General features: G+C 40.6%; 1 protein-coding gene across 8 annotated transcripts in view; it reads left to right on the top strand.

Annotated features, from left to right (window-relative positions):
- The window catches only part of CLCN3 (chloride voltage-gated channel 3), a 68,939-nt gene that overhangs the window by 10,498 nt on the left and 43,328 nt on the right, over positions 1–15,113 (top strand). For 3 of the 8 annotated variants that reach the window (XM_048509152.1, XM_048509145.1, XM_048509144.1), the window contains exon 1: positions 6,064–6,287. The exons of the other annotated variants lie outside the window; for them this stretch is intronic. In XM_048509152.1, the coding sequence (XP_048365109.1) occupies positions 6,209–6,287 (79 nt within the window). In that variant the 5' untranslated portion in view covers positions 6,064–6,208. Of the gene's footprint in view, positions 1–6,063; positions 6,288–15,113 lie in introns of those variants that run through there. 8 annotated transcript variants of the gene reach the window in all.

Here is a 15,113-nt window from a genome sequence, read left to right as displayed (position 1 = left end):
TATTTCTAGTTCTGCAAGTTCTTGTGCAACTGGTTTCTGGGCACTATAATACATACATGGGAAAGCACCAGGTATTGCACAAAATCTTGCACAAGCAGAACAACAGTAAGTCTCTTTGTTTTGGCTTGTGCATTGCTGCATTCTGGAAGTTCTAAAGTTCGTACAAGGAAGTTCATCTTTATAAAAGGTTATTTTATTATTGTGTACAGTGCAAATTCTTAATTTGCTCTAATGGCATGTAAAGGAAATTACCAAGTAATTTCCTGCATTGTATGCTGTAGTGCAAGCCATCCTGAGAAATTTTATGAATGCACCAATTAATAATGCAAGTTTAGGGGTAGTAGTTTAGTTTTTAGTGATTTTAGCTGCAGAACTAATTAATCTAAAATTATTGTGGATTTTTGATTGTGCAATAAACCCTTTCCTGTTTTTTATTTTTAAAATTCTAATATGTACCAAAAATAGGAGGCATTATTTAACCAGAAGCTGGATTTCAGTATTCAAACTGATGGTGTAGAGCAGGAATTGAGCTTCATCTGAACAGGGTTTATTATTCAATACAAAACACATATTCACAATGTAGTATGAAAAATCTCTGAAAATGTTGCTCCTACACATGATTTTTCTTTACCTACTCTTCTCTTGTATTTCTTCTTACTCCTGCATTTACTCTGTCACGATTTAAAGATTCCAGAAATTTTTGGTCATGGGAAAATATGTTCTTTTCTCCCTTAAAAAGAACACAACAGAAATTTTAGGAAGTATTGAAATTTATCTAATAGTGTGAAACCTAAAACTGTCCTTGTGCGGTAATAGCATAAAATACCGGTACATCCTTTATAGCTTAGCATATATGATTTTGTTAATTGGCATCTTTAGGAAATGTAAAAGTATTATTGCTTAAGTTTTTTACAACCACAATTGCACATATTTCCAGAATTTAAAAAAGGGAACTGCAAACAGCAGCCTCTTATGCTTAGCAGATTTCATCCCCAGAGAGGAAAAAATTCAAGAGTTACTTCAAATTTCCCAAGGTTTTCAATGGAAACAATGGAGGGGGGGGGATCAAACTGGAAGCTCATTCAAAAAGGTGGAAACAATAATAGTAAATAGTCCTAAGTGGGGTAAGGGTTTTACGAGCAGTTCATGCTGGGCTGCGTGAAGCTACCATTGTAGATCTACAAGTGTAAGAGAACCACCAAAACTGTAGACCTCTCTTCCCAGATGAACTTGTCTGTCCCCTTCCATGGCTGTTTTTTTGCCAGCAGGTGAATACGGTCCTTTTTTCTTTCTTTCTAGGGTTTCCGCAGTAATACATTTCCCACTTCATATATTTGTTTATTTTTTTAAGTGTTGATCATTTTATACCTCTGTTTTAATGATGTGTTTGTGTTTGATTTAGTGAACTGTGTTTTTATTATGTATGTATTTTATCTTTTGGTCACCTCGGCGGCTCTTAGGAAGGCAGAAAGGCATACTATAAATTTTGTCAATAAATAAATTTTCAAGACAAGATTAACTGTTTTGAAAGCAATGCTAATGAGAGCTAATCTTTATTACTTTTCCAGTAATAATGGACACCAAATGTTTTTGCTAGGGCTGCAGAGAAATTCAATTAATTGTCCTGTTAATTAATATTTTCTGGGTTAGTCAAATTCTTGGACCTAATCCTTATATTGTGTCCAAGCCAACCTGTAATATGTAGAAGGTTCTATGAGCTGCACATCTACTTGTTGGTCTTTCTGTGGACTTCGTGAGTTCATAAACTTGCTGAATGTTGTTTGCTTCTGTCCAGGTCAGTATGAGCAAGGGATAGCTTTTCTGGAGTTCCGGAAGTCCTTTAGTTTCACAGAGTGCTGATGTATGCCTTTCACACTGTTCTTGTAGGACAGTTTGTATATGTTTAGTATTGGTGACTTGTCTGCTCTCAGTCTAGATCAGTGGTTCCCAACCTTTTTTTACCTGTGTACCCCTTGGCAACCCATTTCCTAAAATTTACCCCCATATTAGCAAACCCATTATGTAATTTTTTTTGCATACTCCAAATTCTCTGTTGTGTACCCTTGGGAGTCTGCATGCCCCAGGTTGGGAATCAGTAGTCTAGGTTATGGAGAGTGTTGTTCATCTTCAAAATGCATATGACTAAAATAGCAGATACATTTGTGTCTTTACTGTTCCCCGCATGAATGAAAAAGGTGAAGTGGGAGGGAGAAACCTTCAGTGTGGCATGTAAATGCCAATTGCTGGGGTGGAGACAAAAAGAGGTAATCATGTATATCTCTTTCTCAAGTGTGAGCAGATCTGCAGATATTTGAATCCACTGTTTGGCCCCACAGTGAGAGAGAGGATAATTTCCTCCAACTTGGGGGAATCTTCAGGTTTACAGAAAAATCTTAACAATAGAAAAATCTTACCATGCTCAGCCAGTGCAGCAGCTCCCATGCTGGCTGCCGAGGCCCTGCCACCCATATGGCAGCTGAAGAGGAGATCAAAGTAAGGGGTGAAGGGACGTGGAATAGTGACAGAGAAGAGGAAGGGTAAAAAATTGTGGGGACAGATGAACAAAGAAGGAGGAGAGAAAGAAATACCAGTTGCATTAATCTTAATATTTTCCAAGTGAGGTTTCTTCAACTTTTCTGTATACCCCACAGAGGGACCATATAATGTGGCTAGAACTATAAGGCAGCATCACTGAAGTGTTACTACTAGGAGTGATCAAGAATCATTGAGTTTCACACACTATTTCTTCTTATAGTGGTATTGTATTAGATTTGTACATATTAGGTGCCCAAGGAGGAAAGGTAACATATAAACATACTAAATAAATAATAGCTGTTCGGGATCATTCTAAGCAGCGTTTATAGGTCCTTCAGTACAGTAATCTGTCATGTTCATAATGTCATCTGATACTTCTGGAATTTCTCCAAAGCGACTTCTGCTGTAATATATTCCTTTCTCTCTCGAATTTTGTGGAAGGATATGGTTAAAAGGAGGAGAGTGAAAACAGTGTCGCAGAAGACATGTGAAAGCCATATGGGTAGTGGTTTTCTGCCACACATACATACCCTGTTTCCCCGAAACTAAGACATTCGCTGAAAATAAGACGTAGTAGAGGTTTTGCTGAAGTGCTAAATATAAAGCATCTCCCTAAAGTAAGACGTAGCAAAGTCTTATATGCCCGTCAACCAGAGCATGCAGCTGTGGAGCTGAAAAATAAGACATCCCCTGAAAATAAGACATAGCACATCTTTGGGAGCAAAAATTAATATGAGACACTGTCTTATTTTTGGGGAAACAGGGTATATAGCTGGAGAAAGGTTCTGTAGTATTAGAGTTTCATGCCTTCTGTTTTGGCAGAGTTGCTTTGAATGAGCTAGGAAGTAAGCTTAGGAAATAAGTTATAATTATATGAATGTCAAAATGGTTGCCAAAAAAATTAACATATAAAAAGTTAAATATATCTATAGAAGATGCTGTTGATACCTGTAATTTACAGATGCTGATATGATATGGCATTAGTATAACTTTTTAGAAGCGGGAAAGATCATAAAAAAGGTGAGGCTGTTATGTCATGTTATATGGTATGTATATTCAAGATCCTGTTTTGAGAGAAGAGAGCAAAGTCCTCTCTGCCTGGACTTTGTGGTTTTGTATGCTTGCTCTGATGATGTATTTTTGTGCTGTGATGCAGCAGTAGAACTACTTGCTGCTGTTAAAATTGGCAATGAGGCTGTTTTTGTCAGATTATTTAATATACTTGTGAGTTTTTATCTTCTGTAATAATCCTGTCTTGACCTCAAGCAGCCTTTTTCCGTCCAGTTTTTCCTTTGGTCTTTCCCTGATTGCTAATGAGTTTTTTCCCAGCCTATCCAATATTACTTCTTTTAAAAAATGTTAATACTAGTGAGGGGCAAGTACTGGTATGTATGTTAATAGCAGGAAAAGATTTTGGGAAGCAAATATAGATATTTGCTTACCAAAACATTTGCCCAGACCTCTTACTTTGTCTACAAGTTGAACAATATCATCATCAGTATAATTCTCACCATGGCCAAATTTCTCGATCCTTAAATCAAAGATTGGAGCCATAAACATACAACACAGATCTTTTTGCAAATCTGAAAGACGCTCCAAATTTGCTGACAAATCTGATTTTTTAAAAACAAGTGGGGGATCAACCCTTCCCCCAAAATAGAAGCAGTATCTATAGCTTTAAGAAACAAATGCTCTCAGTGGCTGTTGCTGGACAGCTGAAACAGTGTTGCTATCCTTCAAGCCTTAGTTTCAAGTCAGTAAAGGGCAGATCCCTTTCCAGGGATGATTTGACCTTTGAGAGAGGATTCATCTGGGTCAGGCTTGGCAGCAACTAATGGATGACTTGCTGTAGTCTGACTTGCATGCCTTATCCAGGTCTGACTACTTGCTATTGCTAAAATGCAGCCACACCACAATGGCCAGTGTGGTACAATGGTTAAAGTTTTGAGGCTAGGATCTGGTAGACCCAAGTTTGAAGCACCACTTATTGGGTGACTTTGGGCCAGGTACACATTCTCAGCCTAACATATCTCAGAGGGTTGTTTTGAGGATAAGATGGAGAAGAATGATGTATGCTACTTTGGGTCCTCATTGTGGAGAAAGTTGTGATATAAATGATATAAATAAATAATGCAGCTAAAGGGGGAATTAAAGGTTGGAAGGTGTGAAAAAGCGAAGGAATCAGGGAAAGATTAGGGTGTGGGGATTGCCAGGATTAGGGATACAGAAGAAAATAAGGTGGCTTTTGCATGTGCTTGTGGGTTCCACACACTAAATTGGGTCTGCCACCAGTTTTCCCAGACAGAGGTTGCCGGGGCAAGAAGGGAAAGCTGAAGACCAGGGTAGTAAGTAAAGGTAGATTGACTGGTAGATGGGAAGCAGAAAAAGGGGCGAATATATGTGGCCTTTCAGGAAAGGAACAAAGAAACAGTGAAGGAGCAGAAATCAATTTCTGTGCAAGTCCTTGTGGATCTCTAGCTTGCTACTGTGTAATACAGAATATGGCCATTGCAGAGATCCATTCTCTTGGGCATGTTTGAAAGTAATGGCCAACCATGTCCTGTCACCATGTTAACAAACCTGGGGGCAGCTTCAGACTTGCAAGCTCTCTTCTTCCTTGCTTGAGCCAGCTAGTGAGCTATTTCTGTCTGGGGGGGTGGGGGGGGGGCAAACAAAATTGTGTTTTCACTGCCAGCCAGGATTCTAGGTGAAAAGTATAGGCAGATGTTTGGCCATGACCATGAACCTCCCTTCCCCAGTCATTCCAATTCACAAACTATGGTTTGTCATTTTGACTGAACCGCACCTCAGAATTACTCTTCCTCTTATCATTCAATTTTCACTTCCCAATTTTGTAGAGGTTGTGGCATTTTGGCCACAATCAACCATGCAGATGCAATACGCAGACCATCCACAAGCCAGATGGCAATTGGATTGAGCCCATGCTGAAAGAGAGTGTATTGGAAATGAATGAACAGCCTGATCCTGTGCATAGCAACTCACACAAATCTCACTGCATGCACCAAGACTGGGAAGTATGTTCAGGACTGGCAGCTTCAATATCATTCTTATGTCTAGTAAGTTAGGACAATGAAATATCTACCCTGAAGGTAGCGGAAAGACCCTCATTTTCTTTCTTTTCATGTGGGAAAAAATGTTCTGTTTTTAAGCCATTTGTGGTCTGTGAAATTATAACAACAACTTTTAGTTTATACACGTAGCCTTTACGTGTTTGTCATTTGACATCGTGAATCAGGCAGAGAACCAATTTCTCAGTTTTCTTTTTGAGAAAAGAAACCTCCCTTTTTGTATTTTGTGTTGATATCTTCAATTAATATTAGCCTGCATGGTTTGTTTAATGCTTATTCTCTAAACCAGTTTATTTGGTTTGGCTGCAGGTTTAGTCACCTTCAGGCACCGCAGGCTTCATAGTAGATTAAGTCTGCCGTTCCGCCTTTAAGCACTCCTAGATTGTAGCCAGTAGCAACCAGGTTGCAATAATTACCCTTTGATGACATCATCGATTGTGGGAGAACGGAGTTGCTGCAACAAGCCAGCACACTGTCCAAATCCTGATCAAATATGGCAGCTTCCCAGCCTGCTGCCGTTCTTTAAGAAATGACTCGGTTATTCATTCTGACCTAACAAACCCACTGTTTATTTGTTTTCGCTCATGGAAGTATCATCCGATCCTTATTTACCATACGATGGGGGAGGAGACAGCATTCCACTGAGAGAGTTGCATAAAAGAGGTATAGCAAATGCATGTTGTGATTCAATTTCTGTGTATGTCTGCATGTGTGTGTTTGTAGGGGGAAGCTGCTTCTGCTTTGGAGGGCAGTTCTGAAATGCTTTTTCAACGCTGCAATATTTAACTGACCTCCTCCAGCGTATGTATTTTATATGGGAAAAACCCACGCTGTTCTGGCTCTCTAGCAGGGCTTAACTGTGCTTCCCCCACCCTTTGTTTGTTTCTGTTCCTTTTAAATTGGCTGATTAGTTCTGCTTCGGATCACATGAGCTGGTGACTTGATCTTCGATATGTGACAGTGTTGTAAAAGAAGACAAACCCTAACCTGTCTCTTTTACATAAGCTGGGAAATAAACCGCTCAGTAGTAATGGCTGCCCAGAGTTAGACTCACAAGAATTTATCAAGGAAGCCGTTTCCTCTCTTCAGAGAACTTAAGGGAAAGCTGTTTGTACTAGGCTGTGAAGTTTCTGTACGTGCTTATAGAGTTAACTCCTTCATGACGCCTTGGAAGTATGGTGCAATATGAATTTACTGCAGGACTCAAACAGCCATTTTAGATCAAAGTACAAGGGCTGTGGCTAGATTATTAGGTTTAGGAAATTAGGGGGGTTTTTTTGCCCTTAAGAGAAGGCTGCTTCAGCTGATAATCTGTATACGTAGCATAATATATGCTGGTATATAAATTCTGTTTATTATGTCAGTGAGTGTTTTTTATTATGTTAACCAGTGTTTCTCTGTTCAGTGATATTGTGGGAGGTTTCTGGCAGAGAATTTTTGGTGTCAGCTTCACTGATTCTGTGCACCAAACATTTACAAGCCATGCAGCAACAAAAGTATTCTTGCTGATCTCTGTTACCTGAAAGGACAGACTTGCTTTTTGTACTGTTGGTTATGAATGGCATCTTCCCAATTGGATATTAACACGGGACTGTTACACAAAATGATATGTAAATGTGTATCTCTGTTTTGAGGCATTGCTTCCCCCCCCCCCCCCCTTTAGCAGTGAATTTAGCTATCTGCCTTGGGGTACAGAAAGCTGTTGTCTAGGTGCGGTTTGCATTTGTGAAGCTTTCAGCTGAGATTTCTGGAGATCAGGTGAATAATGTCAGAAACTGAATAAATATCTAGAAGTGTTTTGATATTTTATGAGCGTAGGGTTTTGTTTTCCCTTGAAATGTTAATTTTGTACAGTAATTGGGGTGTTTTCCATTTGAGCTTTTTTGAGTTGCTGACTGAACTAAAAATAGCACAGATCTGTATGTTCTTATTCCAGATTTGTTTTTCTTGAGGAGTTTGAGGTAAGGTTACTTTACCTCAAACTCATTTGTAAATTTGGAACAACTAGGTTATTAATTTTTGTGTTATAGATTTAATTGCTGTTCAGAAGTAACTAGGCCAGGAGTTTGTCCAGGCAGCATTTATAGTATGTACTTCATGCTTGCTGTTTCGAATGTAAGCGCTCTTGGGTTTTCTCACTGAAGCTAAGATGTCTGACTTATTGTACAGTAATTACTTGATGGTTACTTTGATGTTAAATCAACTGTTTTTCAATCTATACGCTTTTTCACCAGCTGAATTGTATACTGATCTGTCATTTCCTGGATCTTCTTTGTTGTTGAGTCTTAGTGCTTACCTAGTTCTGTCCCCAAGGCTCTAGGACCCAAGCAGAGCATTCTAGAACAAAGAAGGTCCAGGAAACGGCGAATTAATATACAATTCTACTGTCATCTTTGAGTGGAAAAGAACATAGTTAGGCTTGCGATTTGTCAGGTGGTTTAAAACATTTGTCTCTTTTTGACTATGTAGCCATGTACAAGATAATGAGTAATCATGTATAGTTTTGTGAATCTGACATTAAGCCATTTTAATGGCAAATGTGTTTCTGCCCAATAAGACTATGAGTCTTTCAGCCAGAGAGTTTTTTGTGTGTCATGTACTGTTTCAATCTACCCAACAACATGCAGAGAACAAAACTTCTCTGTCTCATTGCTGGTCATCAGTTAGGCAATAATGCAGCTCTCTCATCTGAACGTGCTCATGGTTGATACTGTTTCTCAAATTTCAGGAGTCATGGACTATTAAAATTAAAAGCCAGATTCTGTGAGATGTTGCCCTAGCTTCCATAGGAACTCAAGAAAAGAAAAAAATGGGTTGCAGCTAGTTGTGGATCCTTCCAGTTCTATTCCTTTTCTGTTATTAGCATGCATAGACATAGGAAAGCCTTTCCTCACCCTTCTACAAGCATTAGCAGTGCCATGAACTTCTGCACTTTGCATGACTCCCTCTGGACATGACCATTTTACTTTTCCAACACTGGCTACATCAAACCTCTTGAAAACCTTTTTTTTCCTTACCCCGGGATCTGCATAAATTTTTTGCCCTCCTTTCCTACCAGAGAATGAGTCTGAATTTTTCTTTTTCTTTTCTTTTAATTTTTTTAAGGTATTGTGCATATTTATGGTATTAAAAGAGAAAATATGTTGACATTATACATCTGTTTTATATTTTATAAATATAAAATATATACATATATTTTACTATACACATATTTTATTCATTTCTGCATTTCTAAACCTTTTCTGTGTCCTCTGTTGACCTCATCTGCAGCTTCCACTCCCAGCCCCCAAATTCCCATTTAACTCTTTATGCTGACCCATAATATGTCAAAACTGCAATGGGGAAAGTCACAATGTGGAAGGAATAACTGTATGTGTCTTAACAATAGATTGTCATCTATACCTTTTCTCCAATTATTAGTTATAAATATTGTATGGAGTACCTGATCTCAGGTTCTTCTAGATTGGTTTTGCTTTGTTGTTCTTGTATAGCATTGTCTAAAATCCATTGTGTCCTGTTCTACTGAGGTTCTCCAGTTTCTTTAAAAAAGAATCATATACCCTTCTTTTAGTAGTTTAAGAACTCTGGCTTCTCCAACTTGGTTTCATTCTCAAAATAGGCAAAATGAAACACGAGGTTATATAGACATAAGTTAGATCAATCCACTGTACATATATTTTCCTGATAACCAGAATAATCTGGAAGGGAGAATGCTTTGGCCCTTGACTTTCAAAGTTAAGACCAATGTTAAAACTTTTGGATCAAATGTTTCTTCCATATGGATGTTTTGCTCTATTTTGGTGTCTACAAACTGCAGCTTATGTGCGTGTGTGTCTTCTAGTTGTCCACTTTTCAGGGTTTCTCTTGTTTTGTTCAACTTTTTTTTCCAAAACCTGCTTGGTTCAATGGCTGCATTTCCCCCCCCCCCCCCGCAAGCAGTAGTAGTAAGCAAAGAAGAAATGGCCATCTGCACACATCTGCCCTGTGTGCGCGCTGCATGTGCCCCCCTTCCCACCTCCTGTATTATAATGCTATAAAAAAGGTAAAGTTTCCCCTTCAGTCATGTTCAACCCTGGGGTACCACTGCAAGCAGTGATTTCATAGGCAAGCCGTTTTTGTGGGGTAGTTTGTCATTGCTTTCCCCGGCTATTCTTTACCCCCTAGCTATGAGGGAGGTACTCATTTATCGACCAAGAAATAGATGGATGGCTGAGTTGACTATGAGCCAGCTGCCAGGATATCTGAACCACAGGGGGCTCGAACTCATGACCGTTTGAGTGGCAGTGCAAGCACTTAACCACTATGCCACACGGCTCTTCCATAATGCTATAGCAACATGTCAATTACTGTTTTTTAAAGAGTTTAAAACATTATTTGGTGGCATAATGGAGTGGAATAGCAACCATGGAGACTTAGGCAAGGAAAGTGACTAGAAAGTTCCTGTGTCAACACTTCACTGCCAATATGACTGTCTCAGCATTCACAGCATCTTTAAGAACTATAGCCAAGGAAATTCTAGTAAGAAGCTGCTGAGTTAGAATTCACATGGAGATCTGACATTTTTGTACTTAGTTTCAGTAGGGTGGGATTGATTAGCTCACTATGTGTGGGCTAAGTGTCATCAAGTTACATCTGACCTCCAGAAAATCCTATTAACAGCCTTGCTCATTCCTTACAAACTGAAAGCCCTGACTTTCTGATTGAGTTGATCCCATCTCATGTTCAGCCTTCACCTTTTCCTAGCATTATTATCTCTTGCAGTGATTCTCATAGTATGACCAAAATATGATAGCCTCGGTTGGACTGTTTTAGCTTCTGGGGAGAGTTCAGGCTTGATTTGAACTCTCTTGTTTATCTTTTGGGCCGTCCAGGATGTCAGTGAAACTCTCCCTCAGTACCACATTTCAAATGATCAACTTTCTTCCTGTGAGTTTTCTTGATTGTCCAACTTCCATATATACATGGGAATGGTATAATATGAATCGGCCTGACTGCAAAAGCTAGGCTTAGCCAGCCCTAGTTAGTGTTTGGATGGAAGACCACCAAGAAATTTCAGGGGTTGCTATACAGAGGCAGGCGATGGCAAACCTCCTCTGAACATCTCCTGCTTTGAAAACCCTACAGGGTTACCCCAAGTCAGTTGCAATTTGACAACAAAAATAAATAACAAGTATGAATTATCTTAATTATCTTTTCTAGTGCCTTAACGGCTGCCCTTCTTGGCTGCAGTCTCTCTTTTAGTTGATGGTTGAACCAAGTAATAGAAAATCTTTAACAACTGCACTAGTCATTACTTCCATCTTGTTGCTTGCTATAATCCTGCTGTGCCGCTTTCTCCTTTAACCTTCATTAGTAGTTGTTTAAAGTCTTGACTTAGTCTTGCCTTCTGCCAATAATGTGTTGACATCTGCTTATCACATTGTTAATATTCCTTCCACCAGTTTTCATATTACCTTCGTTTAAATAGAACCCAGTTTTACTGATACGTTTTGTACGTAGATCGAAGAGATACCTGTTGGCTGTTGGCCTTTGCTAATTGGAAACGATCCTGTTTCCCAATATTCTGTCATAGCCTCTTGTCCAGCGTATAGGTTGCACATCAAAACACACCCATTTCCTGCAAAACCAACCATATCTTTTCATAATCCACACAGTCAAAAGCTTTATTATAATCCAAGAAACACAAGCTGATTTTTTTCCTGAAATTCACTTGTATGTTCCAGTTACCAATATAAATTTGCAATGTGATCTCTCTTGTCTCTTTTCTGAAACCAGGTTGAACATTTCTTGTTCAGTACATGACAACAGTCTATTATAAGATTTTAAACACCACTTTGCTTGTGTGAGAAATCAATGTGACAGTCTGATGGTTGCTATGTTCTTTGACATCTCTGTTTTTCAGAATTGGAAAGTTGATTTAGTGTTTCCAATCTGTTGGTCATTATCCCCCCCCCCCCCCATATTTCTTGATGTACTTTTGTGGACTCCATTTCTGTGAACTGAAATAGCTCTACAGATGTTGTATCTACTCCTGGTGTTTTGTTTCTACCAATTGCTTTGAGTGCAGCTTTCACTTCACTTTAGGTTCTTCTTCAAAAGAGTCTTCGTGGAAGGAATCAGTCTTCCTTTCATCTCTTGTACATAGTTCCTCAGAGAATTGGCTCCATCTGTTCTTTATTTTATCCTGTTCAGTGAATATATTTTTGTGTTGATCTTTCAGCATGCCTGGCCATACCTCTATTTCCATTTAATTTCTTGGATCTTGAGAAACAGATACCTTGTTCTTCCTTTTTTGTCATTCTGTTTTATTTCTTTACACTGGTTACTATAATTGTTCTCTTTGAGTGTCATCCAAAGCAGGGGGGCAAAATCCTCTGGTGGGAGCGGTGTGGTGCTGCGCTGGTGAATTTGCCCTCCTCTGAACATTTGTCCTGGCGGAGGGGCTGCTGGTGTGCAGCCACCATGGCCCTCCCTAGCAGTGGGACACAACGTGGGACTACACCAGCGTCCCTGCACCCCCACTGGCATAACGGGCATGACTGGGGAGGGGCCAATGTTAGTCAGCTTCCTTTCAGCCATTTGCCCTGTTGTCCGGGCAGACTCGTCTTCAGACGTATGCTGCCAAAAAGGTGGCATAGGTCTATTAATTCCAATTGAGGCTTCCCTGTGGCGGGGAGGCTTTTTGGCATTTTAAGCCTCCCCGCCCTGCCAGGAAGCCTCTGTGGGAGCGGCAGCCCAGAGTAGCTGCGGCACCACGTTCGAGTGCCCAGTGTCTTGGATGTGACTGCCTGTCTCAAAGTGCCAGTTGTCAGAACAGTGCATTTCAGCTTCTGGTTCTGTTTTTCCACCCCGTTTTTCTTCAGCTTTATTTTTGATATTAACAATTCCTTGTCTATACCACAATCAGCTCCTAATCTTGTTTCATCAGTAAGAATAGAGCTTCTTCATCTTCTGCTTCCAATTAGGAAATCTATTTGATTTCTGTATTGGCCATCCAGCGAAGTCCTCATTTACAGTCATCTGTTTGGTTGCCGGAAATACGTTCATTGTCATGTCTTCGGCCTTTTCTGAACAGCCAATTATAGTGTTGTGCTGGTGTTATTGGCAACGCTGCAGCAACTGAACGTTTGCATGGGCGGGCGCTCCGTAGACAGGTAGCGCATTGGCTGAACCCCGGCGCTTCGCATGGCTGCGCTTTGCAAACGGTGTTCTTTTCTCCCCAGGTAGACGTCATGGGCATTCAGCGCCAGGATTGCCCAGTGTGGGCCGCCATTGTGGGGGGCGGGCTCTGCCGCACCAATTCCTGGCAGGCGCTTTGCACAACGCCAACTGCGGAGCACCATTGTTGAAAAGACATGCCTGGTGAGCGATTTTTGAATAAACCGTTGTGGGCCCGCTGGAGCGTTGCCGCATCACTGCAGTTTCGTTTCTGCAGCGACGGCCGTGCAAACTCCCCAGCTATAATGCTGTTTTTACTGTCCTTTTACCAGCTTTTTTGGCCCATAATGAAATGGCCTTCAGTTCAGCTGGCGCAGGCCAGCTGTGGAGATAGAATATCAAGCTTCAAGAAGGGATATACGATTAGCTTGGGATATGCTTCATTCCCTATTGTCATCCTCCACAGAACCAGCACAGGACTTCTAGGAAGCAGCCTTTGTCTAATGTAGACATGCCTTCCTTCTTCACATCTCACCTTTCATCTGAGCTTGAAGATATGTCTGATATTGTGTCTGACAGAGAGCCAGACTTTCATCTCAGCATTCCCCCGAGGACGCTGTAGGGGATCCTTCACTTGGGCTGATTCCGCATGGGCCAAAAACAGCAGTGTGAAAATGGTGTGAAAATGGTGTGAAAATGGTGTAAAGGGGTTTAAAACGGTGTAAAAGGGTTTATACTGTTTTCACACTGTTTTCACACCGCTGTTTTTGGCCCATTTGGAATCAGCCATGGTTCTGGTGGGTTTTCCAGGCTGTGTGGCCGTGGTCTGGTGGATCTTGTTCCTAACGTTTCGCCTGCATCTATGACTGGCATCTTCAGAGGTGTATCACAGAGTCTTCCCACGGCCACACAGCCCGGAAAAACCACCAGAACCAGTTGAATCCGGCCGTGAAATCCTTCGACAATACATTAATCCTTCACTTGTTTTCCCTACTGAGGATTTGAAACTTTATTCAGAACAGTTGATCCATACAAGGAAAGACCTTGGAAGTGTTTTATGACTTGACTGACTCTAGATCAGCTGACCCTATTGTGGATGTTGTATATGGTCCCAAATTTTCCAACAATATTGGGTTCTACTTTGTTTTAAACTTTTTGGTGCTAGAGTCACATATAATTACCAGCACATTTCTTTCTGGACACTTGCACAAAACCTTTCAGTTTCTTTCTCTTCTGCATCTGTTGTTGGTACATAAGCTTGAATGAATTCTGGCCTGTCTTTGTAATACCCATCTTTTGCTCTTAGCTTTGTAAATGTGTGTCTCCACTTCCTGAATAAGTACATTTGATGACGAAGGCCATAGCTTACAAAAATATATGACACAATACATTTATTTGTCTTTAATACACAATGACAAAACTTTTAGCCTTGGTTATGGCAGACTGAGCCAAAGCAGATGGATAGCTGAGCATGTCTGCAACACAGAAGAGTAGCCTGATGGCTCATTCCTGGAAAATGTGCTGCAAATAGAGTGGTGACAAGATATGTAATGACCCGAGAATAATTTTTCCCTCTTCTGAGGACTTTTTCAATATTTCTGATGGACAAATCAGAAATTTGGGGATGCACTGAAAATCTACTCCAATGAAAACCACTCTAAGATGATATTTTTTTCACTCAAATGTATAATATGAAGACTTTTATGCAAGACTGTCTGTGACATGAAATGGTGATAATTCCTGTACATACTGTAGGCATGCCAATTTTCAGCTATACATTTATTTTAAACTAGCGGGCCCAGCCACGCGTTGATGTGGCAATTGTCCTTCTCATCACAGTCCGCAACCCACACAGATGTCCATGCAGGTCCAATGATCCCCAGCATAGCCTTTTGGGAGCAGCAGTGGCATAGTGGCTAAGAGCAGGTGAACTCTGATCTGGAGGAACCGGATTTGATTCCCAGCTCTGCAGCTTGAGTTGTGGAGGCTTATCTGGGGAATTCAGATTAGCCTGTGCACTCCCACACACGCCAGCTGGGTGACCTTGGGCTAGTCACAGCTTTCTGGAGCTCTCTCAGTCCCACCCACCTCACAGGGTGTTTGTTGTGAGGGGTGAAGGGCAAGGAGATTGTAAGCCCCTTTGAGTCTCCTACAAGAGAAAAAGGGGGGATATAAATCCAAACTCCTCCTTATTCTTCTTCTTTTGGGGTGGCCAAATGGAATCCCTCTTTCCCTTTTCAATTCACATTATTATATGGTGCATCTTGGGTTTTAGTATAAGGTAACCCTTTCCATTCCACAACGGAACTGTGCAGAGTGTGAATCCCGTTG

This window comes from Sphaerodactylus townsendi, linkage group LG10, assembly GCF_021028975.2.
Source record: "Sphaerodactylus townsendi isolate TG3544 linkage group LG10, MPM_Stown_v2.3, whole genome shotgun sequence".
Classification (NCBI taxonomy): Eukaryota; Metazoa; Chordata; class Lepidosauria; order Squamata; family Sphaerodactylidae; genus Sphaerodactylus; species Sphaerodactylus townsendi.
The sequence above is the reverse complement of the archived record's forward strand: the minus strand, read 5'-3'. Positions and strand labels throughout refer to the sequence as shown.